The sequence below is a fragment of the Nomia melanderi genome, chromosome 1 (genome assembly GCF_051020985.1).
Source record: "Nomia melanderi isolate GNS246 chromosome 1, iyNomMela1, whole genome shotgun sequence".
Classification (NCBI taxonomy): domain Eukaryota; kingdom Metazoa; phylum Arthropoda; class Insecta; order Hymenoptera; family Halictidae; genus Nomia; species Nomia melanderi.
Window position 1 is genome coordinate 2,792,251 of NC_134999.1, and position 17,627 is coordinate 2,809,877.

Below are 17,627 nucleotides of genomic sequence, written 5' to 3' on the forward strand. Positions count from 1 at the left end.
TGCAAAGGGTTAAGATTCGCCATCCACGTTTTTTTTACCAATAAAAACGTTTCTGTCTAGCTACCTGATATACAAATCCAATTATCAGTTAGATCGATATCGGGAATGACGAACGAGCAAACCATTCGTAAACATATCGGGGAAGTTTCCAGGATATTCAGGGCAGTTCACCCCTCAAAATGCCTCGTTCCCCTGCACGAACCCCAACGATGTCTCTTACCCTTCGAGCCGCGCCCTAATATAAATATTATTACACTTTGATGGGGTTAGGTTGACACTGGGCCCCGCAGACATCCCATCAATGCTTTTCTCGCCTCCCTCTTCCGACCGCGTGTTTTATACTTGCTTTTTCATTAGGCCCGAATTCCGCGCGGCGCGTGCCGCCATTTTCTCAAAGCTCACGATGCTTAAGCCTCGTTCCAATATCTACGAGAGCCGTTTAAATATTTTACAACGTCTGGGGAAGTTGTAACTGTAGGTTTGTAAATTCATTCTGGAATCTCTTTGATAAACGGAATGATAATACGTTTGAAATGTTAAGCGTTGACTGCTTATAATATTCGTGTAAATTCGTTTGTAATTTTTAATTAGTGAACTTCGTACAGTAAGAATTAATTATATTTGTATATACGATTGTTAAAAAGTAGGGTTGAATTGGAATATAATTAATTAGTATAATGTTTCTTTAGTAGATTAAATGATTTTCTCGATTAAGAGGGATTATCAATAATTATAAAACATTATCAATGGCAACCTAACTATTGACAATATTCTATTATATAGTATTAGAATAATTATATAAATGTAGTGCAATATTTACTTTAAATATTTGTAAAACTTAAGTATATTTGACAGATGACCTCTATAAGGTTCGAGTTAATTAAATTGGGATGTATTAACTGGCAACATTAAATCGACCGATTGAACGATCTTAATGTCGTGGAAGAAATTAATTAACGTAGAGGTAACCCGTGGTAATTAAAGAGCACAACTCAAGGTATTCTTCGGTAACAATGACATGTTTAATAACCGGTTCAACAATGTTACAGTATCATAGATTTCAAGTAAATACGCAGTTCAATACTTGATTTCCCTTAAATGTACATACATACATGCGTGTCCTGCTTATGTACGTAAACTCATATCTCACATGTACTTTCGTTATTTTCTTCACTTTTTTTTTGCGCCTTGTATATAATTATATACTCATGTGTACGCCAATATGTGTGTATATACTCGTTGGTGCAAGTGCGTTTCGTTCCGGTGTATTATGCACGACGGAAGTGCGAGTGTATTGCAGTTTGCTATGGTTTTTTTTTCTTCACTGTTTTTTTTTTGTTTTGTATGTTTTTAAACAGTCTTAAAATACGACCGTTAATCTGCTACAGTAGATAGTAATCTCCAGAATCGTTTGTATCGGATTGATGCTATGATAATGGAAGTTTAATACGTTAAGAGTTGATAATAAGAGAAATTAAAAAGGAAATTTCTTTAATTTTAGTTTTAGATTTGCCTGCTCTAAGATTTGTACAATGGAGAATTCGATTTCACTAACTGTCAACAATTCAATTCTTGCAAAAATTGTAAAGAAGAAACGTCTACGTTTAAATATGACTAACGACGAAGGAAGACTGATTTTGAGAAACATGCTAATTAATTAATTAACTTCGGATATTTCACATGGATTTCAGTTATTTACCTCTGAAACTAAAACTTGCATTATTTTTGCATCAATCCAATCATCTTTGTTACTCTCTTCACCATTCGTTCGCAGGTTCAACAGGAATGGGGAATGAACACACGAAATTGAGAAAAATATGACGAGGAACCTAAGCGCCTATGACACTTCTCGACACACACTTTATATTCTTGTTTTCTTTCGTCTCGTTCCGTTCTGTTCTTCCTCCGAATATTTTGCATTTAGTTCGCACGCAATTGATTTCATTGTCGCTACACACTGATATGTTACATGTAGGCAAGATACGTAACGCAGGTCCCTCGAATGGAAATAAGGAGATATATTTTTTTCTTCGGGGATATCTCAGTAAATATTGGTACTCAATTCTGTCAAAAACCACAGTGTAGAAGTATTGTTTAAACAGATGTTAAGTCGTCTGAATGCAGAAATTTATTTATACAGGAAGTTTCTTAAAAAATACTAGGTTATTTTTTTACATTATATTCAATGAAATCTAGGAATTTTATATTCATACGTTATATTTATACTACATAATTTCTGACCCAAATTGTTGAACTAAATTGTTATTAAATATCCATTATATATAAAACTCACCTACACTTCGTACTTTCTGATATGCAGATAATTATTTTAGGTTACGTTTAAATTCAATCGATAGACGAATTAGGATAAAGTTGGACTGGAAAGAACTAATTCAATTAGATATAAATTACTGGCACGCGAGTTAAGGAAACTTTTAATTAACTGCAAACTCCAGTTTGAATCATTCTGAACTCGAAATTGAATGAAAGTTTGTTCTGGAGTTTAATTGGGCATAGATTCAAATTTCTGTAAGTCTTGCTTAGGATTAAATAAAACGTATGTCTAATGTACATCGTCTAATCGATAAGAGTTACATTCATATTAAAATTCATAACTTAGGTGTTAAAATTAATTGAATCAAATATATCCTCGAGATAATTATTGGTTCATAATACATTAACTAATTCTACCTTTAAATTTAATTTAATTCTAGGTTTAAAATCGAACGATATCTACTAGGATTGAATGATAATTAGGTCTAAATTTAAGTTACTTGCGAAACGAATTAGACATTTACTCATATAATTTTATGTTCTCCAAACATCACGCATTATCTTCTAGACGGTGTAAGAAATGTTCAAACAATCTTCCTTTGACCATTATATTCCCACAAATAATTGAGTACTAATGTTTACTTTTAATCCCATATTCAAACACACCTAATTTATTTACAAGGGACGAAAGAGGCTACGATTATGTATTTTCGCGACATATCATACGTATATACGAGTGTATATATATTTATATTTGTGATACAACTTACGATGTAAGTACATTACAACGCCTTGCTCGATAGTTATCTTTTTGTTCCCGATTACTGTGACGGGTCGAATGCAAAGAAATATTTAGTTTTAGTCGTAGTTCTACGTGTACAAGATTCCTGCAAATTATAAGTACAAAATTACCTAATTAGTAAAATTCGCTAAATGTTCGCGGGCTAAGGTGTTCATCTTACCAAGAATTGTACCAACCAGATAAATTTGTACCCAAAGTTTTATATTAAGCTGCGTTCAATCGTACGAATAGAATTTACTATATAAGTACGCTTATATACTTTCTATATAATATTATACATCTTATATACACGACACGTACATAATACGGTATAATATTATATAACTCCGCTATAATACAAAGTAACTTAAATTAAATGGGAAGATGTTTGTGATAAAGTACCGAAAATTTGTCTTGTTTCTTTCGCGCGACCGAAAAGTCTTTCGTTGTATATTCACGATGCAAACAATACTAAATAATTTAATTTTGAAAGAAAAAATTGGTTTAAAAAATCCATTTAACGTTTCAACTTTCCAATTTAAAATTTTAAAGATTTCATTTCTGCTTCTAAATTTGACTTCTGATCATTACTCCAAGGAAGGATAATTCAAACTTCTTTAATCGATAAAACTGGCAAATTAATAATTACGTTTGCAGTGATACTTCTACTCAAAGAATTAAAGATATTTGTAAACATTTCTTGAAAATTAATTCTACGGAATTTATAGTAATCAATTTCACATCGATGGTACTGACAACGTTTGGGTGCTTCGTCACAACGAACGCCGTTGTTGCGGCTCGTCTCGAACAGTCGCAACAACTACAACATATGCGTAACTATATGTTTTACCATAGAAAAATTTATAGCAACAATTCATTCTAATATCCCAGCCGTCTCTCCCCACGTTTCCGAATATAAACCAGAAACAATCTCGTCGACGAAAAATCGTAACAACTCTTTTAAACTCCGATAACCATCGGCAAGTAATACGTTGACATTTCGTTAATTATTATGCTAAGATTCATAGAGGCCAGCTCATAGAAATGAAATCACTATTGCGGGTACATGTACAATTTCTCTGTTGTGTTATGCAATGTGAATCAACTAGACCTTCAATTATTCAGAAACGAATTGTTTTCTAGAGCATTCTTTTATAACGAAACTGTAATTTATTTAGAATCGATCGTAATCAAAAATATTATCTTCAACGAAGAGATAAACGTAATACTTTTATATTTATTTCTTCATTCACCCAAATGATTCATGTTGCTTGTTCATAAAAAATATATGTATATTTAGGTATTATACTTCGCGGCGTAAATGATCGAAAGATTAATAATATTTATACTTTCGAAGAGCATACACGCTACTAAAAAATATATGGAACATATACAAATTATTTATATTCATTCTAAGCTTATCCGAATTATTTTTCCATCGATTTTTTAAGCCATTCCCCTAACATTCTCTCCACGCCTACTTGTCGAACGACACTTATCTCTTACACGAATATTTTACTAACGATAAGGGTCAGTTCGAAGCTATTTATTCTAGTACCTCTTAAACTATCGTACAAAAGGATATTTATGAACTGAAATCATGAATCTATTGCAATACCAATATTAAGTAACTCAATTCGAATTATCCAAAAATAAAGCATCTGTTCTAGTATCTTTGAAACTATCGTAGAAAAGGATATTTAAAAATCAAAATCATTGTAACATCAACATCAAGTAACTTAATTTGAATTAATTATCTAAAAATACAACATTCATTCGTTATTCCTTTTAAGGAAAAAACAAAAGTGATCTTGAACCCTAGCAGAACTTGTGCTAATAATTAAAGTAGCGTATATCCCTCGGTCATGTAACTCAACGCTCGAATACAAAGGCGCATAAAGTAACCTATAATTTATAAATGTTTCTCAGGTGATTCGCGCAACTGACTTATTTAGTGTACTAGCTACAGAAACAAACATTCGCTATACAGGTACAGAAAAATATGGCTAAGCTACGTATGTATATGTCTAAAAACGTTCGCTGCTTTAAGTCGTGTACACATTAGGGATGGGTTATTCGAAACCTCGAAACCTCTCGCAGCCCAAGAAGAATTCGACAATTCCAAATTTTGCGCTTTTTCCGTTATTTAAGTCTCTCGAAACTCAGGTAAAAAAAGAACATCTTGAATATATGATAAAATGAAAGAAGTACTTAGATTAGATGCAGAAAAACTTCGAAAAATGATAGCGTTCCTAACATTAAAACTACCAGATGGGTCAAAATGACCCATACTTGATTTCTTCATTTTGCAAATTATTAAAAAGAAAACAGATGTTCCTCTGAGAAATTATTAAGGAAATTGATCTGGCAATACTCAAATTGAATTATAAATCAACTAAAGTCTCAATAGACGTACTCTCGGAGTTTCTATAGAGAACTTTCAGAAAGTCGATTTAATTGCTCCGTAGTTTTAGTGTTAAACAAGAAACTGATTATATATATTCGCATATTGTTAAGATCCTGTTCGGATATGCTTATAGAAAATTAAAATATAATTATCTATCTCATAAAAGAAGATATTTCTCTTGCAAAGCAGAATGAGCACTTTAATTTTCGAGAGCTTCTAGTTTCGAAATCATACATAGTTTCGAGAATTTCGAGAATTCAAGAATTAGGTTCAAACCCATCCCTTGGGATTGAATTGAGAGCGGACGACATAAAGGAGGGGGGGGGGGGGGTAGAAACTCGAATGTTGAGGCACTGTGAACTCAAAGCACGCACACGACGATTCTCAAGATCGCGACGACGAACAAGTGATACCGAAGCCATTGATGGTTTCTCATCGACTAATATATATGACCGTGACCGTTTTACGACCTTCGAACTAAGTACTCCGCGATGGCCGTAGCATAGAGCGGAAGTCGACGAGCGTTCCAACCGCGCGCGTCGTTTGCCGGAAACTTTCTTAAAAAGTTCGTTTCCCCGCGACACCTCTGAGTATTGACGAGTAGGTACGATTATGCTGTGGACACGAGCGTAAAATTTGACGAGCCTCGCAGGCACAGTTTTCTTTAGCCGTGTTTCGACGATTAAGCTGTCAAGCCAGTGCTCATCGAATGCCGTTTTGGAGCTTCGTTTGACACGTACTTTCAAGGAATACAGAGATTTTGAATGGACAAAAGAGATTTTAATAGTTAACCCTTTGCACTCGTATATCACACTAGAGAGGACAATGCAAATTTGTCATAGAACGTTGGAAATTGTTCTAAAAGGTACCACACTTTAACAGATTATAAAAGTTAAATCTTATTATAATGGTAATAGTAATAAAAATTATAATTAAAATAATAATTCTACCGCTATAAATTACTTTAATTCATTTCCTTAAAAATAAATACAAGTTTATGTTCAACAATATTGGAACTAAATCGAGTACAAAGGGTTAACACATTGTTGACCGTTCACGAGTTAACTCGTGTTTGCACTTGGATTAGCTATATCAGTTTTTGAAACGCAGTGCAGAAGACTACATTCTGCAATGTAGAATATTGCAGAAGCAAAATATTCAAAGTTATATAAAAGGTATGCCCGAAGTTTCATTTCAAATCATTATGTATTAATAAAGTGCATTGAGGTTTATTTAAATTGTTTCACTTTTATAATAGCTGGTTACATGGGATAGCTACTGCGTAAAATTTCCGATCAACAATGCGTTAACAATAGGTATTGGTTGGAGATTGAAAATTTGTGCATATACACGTGACAAAATAAATCAGGAATGTGAAATAATAAGTGACAAAATAAATCTTTGAATTTTGTTTCTAAGAAAATCCACTTTGAACGTTCGTTGGGATAATTGAAGGTAGAATACGTTTAATTTTTAATGGAATTGCGTCCCCGAATGAAAGCACTTTATTCAATAAAATTTGTCTATCTGTTACTGATTTGCACACTTTAATAATATTTAATTTATAATATTCTGAAAGACTTATAACAATGAAATAATTCTTCTGATTCTAGCCGAGAGAGGAACCATAAGAGAAGGGATTAATTTTCTCTACATATTAATAATAACAATAATGCATTTTCTAAATTTCTCTATGAAAATTAAAATTTATATGAGCTTAAATAGTCTAGTTATAGTAATTTTTATAATTTTAGTAAAAATTCCCATCAAGAATTTATATTGTGCAGTCTGTATTTTTATTTGTAATGATCACGTGGTCACTTAATATATTCATGGATTAAGCTAAATGACCATTTAAAATAACGTTACCAATTTTAATGCTTCTAAAAGTCTGACAAATTAAAACAGATTATATTTATGAGCTTGTTTTGAATGAAATAGGTTTAATCGCACAAAAACGACATTCCGTAAGCATCAGCTTAACAAATTCACTTAAAAACGACACTCGAAAAGAAAGATAAACGTGTTTGACCCGTTAAACTGTTACCAAAGCAACAATATTCTTTGAACTTTTGTCGTGAACACTGACACGTGATGAAAGGAAGTCTCTAGTTAGCATAAATATGGATTGAGAAGGACTCGTGAAGCTTTACGTGCGAGTCGCTGGCACATGATAATTATTAATCTGCATATATATATATACATATAGAAACGTACGTCTACGTATTACCTAAACATTGTACGATTTCCACTGACAAACCAACAGAAGAGAAAAGTTCTCTACTTATAAAATGAACAGTTCATGAGGATACAGATATGTAGCGTTCAATAAACAATTACTCGCAAAATTTGGCGTAGTCTAATGCGAAAGTACTCGCCCCGAGAGAAAGAAAATCTTTCAAGGAAACATATTGAAAACGGATTTCCATTTCGTTCGAGTATACAATATTTGGCGTTACATTATAGAAAGAAAAAGAAAGAGGACAACAATTTTGCGAGCAATTGTCCAGTGACTCCTGGTACGCTTATTGCCTTACGTCGTAGTTGAAAAAGTACTAAAAATTGCTAATGGAACGCTAACTAATTAAGTCTCATTGATCCTCGCCCGCAGTTTAAATAGTAAATTATAAATATCAAACTGTATAAAACGTCTGACCTTTACATTTCAAATTCACTGATTAGCGAACGTTCGAATTAGCAAAGCTAACGTACCGATACAACGAAACTAATACGAGTTCAACATCCTTTAAAATCCTCGATGACCTTCAACGGTTAAATTCAGGTTACTAATTTAAAATATTCCTCGGCTATTAACAATAGAACGTTAAGTTTGCGTGATAATGATATGTATACGAGTTACACCGTGGCTGAGGCGATACTTCATTTTTTTTAGATATCTCGTTATCAGTTTTCTATACAACTACCTACACGAAAGCTTTAACGGCTAAATGTTTTAACCGACGCCTTAAACTAATGATATGATACTTCGGTTCAGCAAGAAAGTTGAGAAATCAAATTCATAAAAACTGAAGAGTTTGCAAGCGAACGAAGGTCCTTGCTGAGGGGAAGCCTCCGCTGCCGTTTTGCTACCTTAAGTCCTGTCCTCAAGAATCAATTCTCCGTCATTCCTTCGCGGCAAAGTTGGACAGTAATTTATTTCTTTTTTATCGATAAAGTGGTCGTTAAGCCATGATTGATGTTTTCGTTTCATGATGTAATAGAATCATAAAATATGTGTCACTTCAGGTTTTAATGGAATCTCGAGTACACGACAAATCGTTACTTTTTAAAAGCTTCGATGCATGAATTTTGATGACTTTGAACAAATTTTTATGTATATAATTTTGCAGATACAGGTTGTTCTAATATTAAGTTATGAAATATTTCTCAATTGCTTGTGTTAATTCGTGATTATTATAATCATTATTCTTGATCAAGTCTGAGGTGCATTTAGATTTGATTTAATTCAACTTTAATCTGAACTATATATTTGAGGTTAAGTCTTAAATTAGATCTTTGACAGACTTAGGAAATATCAAAGTTAATTCATAGCCAAATTTGCGAAATTATTCGGTTTCTTCAATCAAATATTTCAAACTTCGTTAAAATATCCTATTCGTAAAAATTAATTTTATATTATCAGTGTAATATTAATATTTTATTGACGTGCAATGTAGTTTAAAAATATAAACTGTCATTTAAGGGAAGTAAACTTCAATTTCTAAATCAAAAGTTAAGATACATAGTCTTGATTAATATTTTTAGGGCAGCCTGTATATGTTCACTATAGCCAATGAAGTTATATTTCATCCAACTCTGCTAGTCACTCAGATTTTTTTCCTCGATATACTTTCACAACACTTATGTGATTTACACTGGAATATCACCATCTTTTCTTTTCATTCTAATATTCTTCAATCCACATAATGTTTCTCCTCGTAGTACATTTCAACAGTTTTTACTTTATTTATTAATTTTTGTGCATATTATTCGATTTTCCGACGTGTCGTGGAAATTCATCATTAATTATCCTCCAGCATTTCCTCACGCGTTGAATGCCATGTTAACTTTTCAACAAATTTAAATCGTCCTCAAAAAAAAAAAACAAAAACCAAACAATTAAAAAACTATACAATTCTCATGACGCTCCTCTTCACTTAAACATGCTCATTGAAACTAACGTTTAATGATTGAAAAAATTAAAACACATTTAATGCAAATTTCCTATAAACCATATTAAGAAGTTCCATTTGTTCACTAAACCACACTGTACCGAATAAACTCACTGATACAAACTCAAAAGAAGGACCCAACATGGCAGCCAACACGGAACTTGGACCACATCTTCACAGAACTTATGTTCTACGCACTGGCTCCCCACCTCCCGTATCAACATCCACCCATTGCATACCCCCCCCCCCCTCCCCGAATAATAAACAACACTAATTCCTACGATCAATGAAGTTCTTCGACACTACTACACAGATCGACTTCCAGAGCACCGCTAAAGGTACAATGTACAACCATTTACGACGTATTCCCATCAAGACGAAACAACATATCGAAATGATCGTTTTGGAAGTCTCCCTCGACAAGTTCGAATCACAGCGACGGCACACTTCGTGATCACCGATAAGGGATAGGCGCCGTCATAGTTCATCCTCTGGAAGCTTGCCCCCGAAGACTGTTCAGCGTCAGCGAGCCACATTAGTACATCCCTTGTCTGAAGGGATTGCTGTCTCCGGCAGATCTCTGATCTGGGTTAGGTCTCCTGAACGGGTTGATGTCCATCTGTCCTTGCTGTTCCTGCCCGTAGGGTCTTTGACCGTATCCCGGAGCGTTCTGGTTGTAATTGGCCGGTTGCTCGTATCCTGGCGGCTGTTCATAACCTGGTTGAACCTGATTGTACCCGGCAGCGTTCGTATTCTGCCCGTATCCGGGTTGCTCATAGTTCTGTGCTTGATAATTCTGATCGTAGCCCGCGTCCACATTGGTCTCCATGCGTGATTGGTTCAAGTGATTGCCCACATCGCCGGAAAGAGGTCTTTGCTCTTGCAACACGTACGTCTGATACTCTTTGTCAGGCGGGTCCTGCATGAGGACATCAGCTTCGTCCTGGAACGGCTTGAAGTCGTAGATATGCCTCAAGTATACCAGAACAGGTGCATAGAGCAAGTTCGAGAAGGCGATGCCTACGTTCAAAGCAGTGAAGCCGATCGCTTCGACGACTCCGCCAGCTATTATGGGGCCGATTGCATAGGCAACGCTGTAGGAGATGTCTGCTATGGCGTAGATGCTCCCGTAGACAGACACGTACCTCACGTCCACCAAGTAGCCTAACGTCGGCAGCAGAGCGGTGTCTATCAGAGCTATACCGAAGCAGATCCCGCACAACGGGATCATGAGGACCTTGTACGAGGTGCAGAAAGGGATTATAAAACAGCAGAGACCCTCTAGAGCTAGACCTGAGGCAGCCATTAACCACTGGTGTTGGGGATACTGTTTGGCCATTTTCACGGTGATCATGACGCCGAAGACGTGTGGGAAGAACGCCGGCAGCCAGATCATACCCATCTTCCAGTTGTCGTGAGTAATGTGGTCCTCCATCCATAGCGAGATCGTAGGCTCTAGGAACGCTAGAGCCACATTGGCCATCATCAAAGCCCCCGCGCACACTGCGATGTAGGGGTCCATCAGCAGCTTCCAGATGGGTATCGAAGGTGGTTGATCGGCCCGTCTTTCCTTCACTTGCTCCCGGAGAGGTTTCATCACTAGCAATAACATGAATCCATCGGCCAAGCTGATGAAGGCTAGGATCAGAAAGGGAACCTCCTTCCCAGCGAACTGATACAGGGCTCCACCGAACGGTGGTGCCACCAAACACCCAAAACTGATGAAGGCTAACGCTATACCGAGCGCTTTGGAGCGTTCAGACTCCTCCGTGTAACGATCCGCTATCATGGCCAGTCCACTGGTGTCTGCGAACGCTGATCCGACTCCTTGGAGACTCCTGGCGAAGAATAGGACGCCGTAACTTCTTCCACAGGCGAAGACCGCGGTCGACAGAAACATTATGCAGAGTCCTATCATCATCGGTATGTCGTATCCGATTCTGTCTATCAGCGCCCCAGAAAAAGGGTTCACCATTAACTGAACGATCGCTTTAGATGCAAACAGAATACCCGTAGCGGAGTCTTGACCGTGATGGACCGGCGGTCCTGTCGTATTCACCTCCTCCTCGATGTCGCCAAACGCGCCGACGTACTTCAGATAGTCGGGTATGATCGGCACTATCACCATGTACAGCATGTTGTCGAGTAGCAACGCTATCGAGACGATGATCAGCACGAGCTTGCGCTGAGCTTTCGGTTCTTGCAACTTCATCCATACTAGTTCCTTGAGCTCGTTGAGCTCAATGTTGAGAATGGGTATAGTCGTCGACATGGCGGTAGTCGGTCTTTAGGTGCTCGCCTTTAATGGATCAGGATCGTCTTCCAGGGTTTAATAACAACTAAACTCGGGAGTGACGGAGAGATCGTCGCGATTGGGGCGCATCAGGCCGGGCCGGGGATAACCTACAACAGATCACCGAGTTGGCACGGTTAGCTCCCGAAATTCATGCAATTTTTCTTTTTTTATTTTGCTTTTGTTTTTTTTTCTTTTTAGATCGACCGCTCGTTTCCGTTTTTATCATTACTATTTTCTTTTTTCTTTGGGTTCGCTCTAAACTCGATTGGCAGACCAAATGAGACAATTTGAAGAGAGAAAAAAATAGGGGAGCCCTGACCCGGCCTGATCGGCGTTTATCCCACCCCAACCCGACCTTTTGGTACTAGAGGTGGCGCAGACGTATTCATCTTCAGTTTTTTTGATGAAGGTTCTCGCTCCGTCTAGCTAGAAGTTGACTCTTCGGTTGCTTCTGGTAGAACCTAACACCGGGTGGAGGCTCCCCCTCGAGGTACCCAGTTACCTATGCCTTGTATTCGGTATCGAGTTACCAGAGATAGATACGTGGGGCTGTTGCCAGTGAAACGAGGGTGAAGGTCGATTCGCCGATGACGTGAATTTACTTCGTAAATACGGCTTGCGGTAATTGTTTCATGGGAATGGTTGGTATTTTATTCGTTCGTACTGATTATTATACAATCACTCGTATTAACTGTAGGAGGTACTGTAAGCGTTTCTGAGGTTAACAAGAATCCTTGTTGACTGAATCACGAATCTCACACAAAATAAGTGAAATATAAGCAAGTAATATCGACATTTTTGTTTTAATTGGATATACATGAATATACAGTAAAAACGAAAATATAGAGAATTATTTTAGATAGATTTTGCATCAGATTATACAACATATGTAAAATTTATTTAAAATATTAAGTTATTTATTGAACAGACGAAGACAATAAACATTGATTGATTTCTACATTCATGAAGTGGATTATGGGATTCAGATCCAATGTTCTATTCCTTTTGTTTAGATTATAATAATTTTTAGTATATTTGCAGAGTGTTGAAGTTCAATGAATTCTATATTTCATATCTTTGAAATATTAATCTTTGCTTTATCCTTGAAACTATAGGAAACGATTGTCGTTTAAGTTTTGACCCCTTTTAGTTACTCCTTCAAGTCATGAAAACAAAAATATGATAATAATTTTTATTAAGACATTACACTATTGAGGTATTGGGTTGTAACAACAAAAATAAACATCAATCGAATGTCTAAACATGTAAATCCCAAGTTAAATCATATGAATACATCAAAAGTACTTCTACTATGTAGAATTAATTTCGCAATACCATCGCTAATCTAACAGTCCAAACATAAATCTCATAAATTAATAAAGAAATAAACAAATTACCTAACAAATAACAATTGAAAACAAAGAACCTTATGCAACTGATAATTTTAAGAATCTCACGTAAAGCTCATTCTAATGATAACCGTAAACACAACAGACACTGCATCACTGATAATTTCCAAATATTTTCCAAAACCAGAAACGTACAGAGTGTCCCCGAAATCGTAGTACAACTGGAAAAAGACTAAATTCACACGTGAAATTAAGTCTAAAACAGAATTAAACTTTCTTACAGAACACTTGATTCCCAAGGTAATTAATTTCGTAACTATCCAATACACATTCACTGATACACGTAAGAAGTAAAAACGCTGATTCACGAAGAGATATCAGTAAATCCCTATTATACACCACAGATATCCAACAAATTTTCAAACGTAATTACCTCAAAAACTCAGCGACATACAAGAAGGTTTTATTCTACAATTTTTCGCTTAACGTTTCACGTACAGCGATTCTCTTCCAATTATACACTTCTTAAGATACCCTGTATTTCATCCGAGGAATTACATAATATATTATCTCACATAACTTATAACGCCTCGGTCAAGCAGCACGTTTCCATAAGAAAACAGATTAATTATTCTCGCGAACCTATCATTCGTAAACCGACGGTCCCAGCCGAAGGTAGTTAAACGCGTGTCGACACCCTCGTTTATTAATTACGGTGACTGGTGGGCGTGCAGGGGGACGGTAACTTCGTCAACGATCGTAACGAGCCTCCATGACGAAGGGCGAACGCCGTGGACCGAAGAAAATTCATAAACTTACCGGAGTTATTGGCGAACTTCTGCCTGAGGGAATTGGCGAGGCGTTGGGGACCGGCCAACGCCGGAAGTCCGGCGAACAAACCGCTCAGCGTAGAGGCGATGTCCGCGCCGTCCTTGCCCTTCGAGTCGTTTAACGACTCCTTCGTGTCTTGCGTCCCTGGGCCCTCCACCTTTCAGCTGAATCTGGAACGGGGCCTGTAAACAGAAATTCATTCCACCTTTCGTTATTTATTTTCAGCCTGTTTCATTATTGACAGAAGTACAGGGAACCCCCGCATAACACGACACTTCTGTAACACAGTTTCAGAATTGGGAAACACCCTCATATCACACGGCATCCTAGAACACGGTTTGAGAATTCGAGAAGTCCCCGTACAACGCTTAAAGTTTTTAAGAGCAAAGTTCGAAGTTAGAGAAATCCCCGTACAACACGGAACGAAATAAGAGCTTCCGAGTGCCCAAGATATCTCATCGGAAATGTTGCATTTGAGCGTGCACGTCGTATCAGATTTGCCTGCAGAGGTTTGAAATTTATTAGAATTCGAAATCCTATTTTGTTCGTGGAGTATTAAGTTCATTTTCAAATTTCGTATTTTCTTTTTACCGTATTATATATAGACTAAAATTGTTCGAGTGCGTATTATTAAACCTCTTTTAGAAATGGTAATTGTTTTTCTAATTTTTGGAACCCATCTCCCATTTTTGCACCAGTTATTTGTTTCGTATAACACGGATTCGGATAATACAGCATTTTTTAGGAACGTAACAACTGTGTTATGTCGGGGTTACCTATACCGTGAAACTCTAACATTAACTCCATCGGCTACCAAGCTAAAATTGCACAGGGACAAGGGGACTCTTCCACTTATGATGCTGGGTCCGCCTCGGCTTTTGACGTATGGTCATTATTGGCGCGCGGCGATAACAAAGAACGAAAGCGAGGCCGAATACGATGAAATGAAACGTAACGAGAGAAAACAAAATTCTCTACAGTTCTGTTAAACTCCGTTCACAGAGTGTTGTATACCTTCAGAAGTAGACAGTATCTTGCAGATTATGCATCAATATGCCACTACTGAATGAGAAATCAGAAGTATACACTTGTCTATACTTATTAGCTTGTCATTAAATTTTTAGTAACAATGTTATATCACAGTCTTGTTTTATATTGTAAACACTTCAACTGATGATCTCCGTGCAAGAAAAGTATCTAGAATTTCACTTATGCTCATAGATAACTACGTACTTATTTCATAAAAACTTTTGCAGTGTTTAGTATATATATATTTATACTAAGTATGATATCAAATGTAATGAAAACATTGAAATTGAAGAGTTCCCTTGCCCTTGTCCACTTTTAGCTTGGTCGCCGATCGAGCTACCGTGATATTAGTATGCGTATAGTAGTATAGTGCAGCTCCCACGTCTATAGCAGCAACCGCCTAGCTAAAAGTGCACAGGGGCAGGGGGAGACGTCCACTAGCGGCTGTTGACCTGGTAACTATGGCGGCTTAGTTTCGGCATGTCCTTGTTATTGGCCGACTCGCGCAACAAGGAACACAAGCGAAACGAAATGCGATAAAGTGAGACATACGAACATTGGTGTCGGACTTTGTTTCGGCGCGACGGCGGATTTTTATGTTTACCGAATCCAAAGGACTCGAAGACTCGGTTACTATGTTTCCTGGAAGGACCAAAATGGAGCGTGCGGCCGATTCTCCTTGCCCCTGTGCACTTTTACTTTAGTGGTCGTCACTATATACATGTACGTGGGATCTACACAGTAGACAATATTTAATCCTTTGCGCTTCTGTGTCGAGCGTGACTTGACATCAGCTTTATTCACAGGTGTGGTTCTTTATCAAGGTATTTTTAAAATAGAGTATGTTATTATGTTATTTTCAATATTATTAGTAAGAAGAATCGTTGTTATTAATAATTATAAATTACACTGCTCTTTACAAACTAACTATTCTTTAAAATACATTTCAAATAAAGTATCATAATAGTATAGAGTTATCGAGGAAGAAATACAAAAGAAATTCGAAGTGCAAAGGATTAACACTAGGTTTACGAATGTTCATTGCACGGTTTTTTCTATTGCTCCTAGAAAAATTAATATTCCTTCGTTTAGATCTTGAGAATTAGGGATTTAAAAATAGACTTTTAGAGTATGTATTCGTGTAATTGTAGCAGTCAAAACCGACGTAAACGTTTACCAAGTAATGTTTATAAAATTCAATATGCGTGACATTGACACGTTCCGGAAATCTAGTGTTAAAGAAAATTATGAATATCTAACTATGTCGTTACTAAAACGCACACGTCTTTCGCTTGCTAAATCGCGCAGCAGACTGGGTCATTTTACTGACAGCACGCCAGGAAAATAAAAAATCGCCGGATAGCCTTAATATATCTTTGATAGCTTTAAAAGGCATTCTATAAAGATATTTCGAAATATTAGTTCCTGTTTGGGACTTAATGTACCGAATGTTTACTTGTTCTTTCGTTTTTTATTAGTTACGTGATGAATAGACTGCGGTTATTCATGCAAATGCATGTTTTTATTGCGAAAAGATAACAGTATGGGAGTTGGACAGAAAATTATTACGTCATTTGTGTATACTAAATATGTGGTTTTTATTCTACGTATTTTGCATATCGCATATGGTTTGCATCTGTTTTATATACTTCTTGCATGTGTTTTGCATATTTTAAGATTTTATATGTGCGTAAATACTCGCAGATTAGTGATGGAAGTTTGGTTTTGAAGTATTTTTGTTTGTAGTATTTAGAATTAATCCATTCAGCATTACACTAAAATTATAAAAGTTCATACTGTAGAATACAGGTGTTAGTTCTTGAGGTTGCATTCTTACAGTAGAAATTCAAGTTTACTGAAGGAATAAGTTTATTTTGATATCTGGTGTACTATTAGGTTGAAACCCAATAAAGTTGTGAATAGAAACTCATTAGAATTCCAATTTAGTTATAGTTAAGTGTAAATGTATATAACTGTAAGCAACAAGAAAGAGGTATTTATAGTATAAGAGGTATGAAAATAATAATAAAAGAAAAGGATATTTATGTTACAATCTAATATTACATGGCGTAATTGCTTTTCTGTAATACAAGCTTTCATAAGACAAATTTCCAAAATTATATTGCAAATTAAGATTGTGTGCGCTATCATTTGTGTATCGGGGGTAATGAAAGCGTTATTTTTATTAATTATAAAAAATTAGAAGCGTGAATTAATTTTAATGGACAATTATATTCTCGTACATAATGAATATTATTTGTATGTAAATGATACAACGTAACTATATTCTAATGATTATCGACAGGTAACGCTATGCCGGAAGCTTATAGTCCACTTGTGAAACATGTTAGATATTTTGGTATTTTTAATTGTATAGTGAGCACTAGTGAATTCTATATGCATTGTTTTATGTAAATTACTATACTAACATCAGGTATGGATTATATCGTTTGTAAATGTACTTTATTAATTATTATGGAATGTTTTA

The 17,627-nt window shown here is 36.1% G+C and overlaps 1 protein-coding gene across 1 annotated transcript; it reads right to left on the bottom strand.

Moving 5' to 3' along the window:
• Nucleotides 1–1,218: 1,218 nt before the first annotated feature.
• VAChT (Vesicular acetylcholine transporter) lies at nt 1,219–14,247 on the bottom strand. Its single transcript, XM_031993267.2, has 2 exons — nt 14,099–14,247; nt 1,219–12,037 (listed from the first exon to the last, which is right to left on the bottom strand). Exon 2 carries the CDS (start codon nt 11,904–11,906, stop codon nt 10,170–10,172), a length of 1,737 nt encoding a protein of 578 aa, XP_031849127.1. The 5' UTR covers nt 11,907–12,037; nt 14,099–14,247; the 3' UTR covers nt 1,219–10,169.
• Between the last annotated feature and the right edge of the window lie 3,380 nt (nt 14,248–17,627).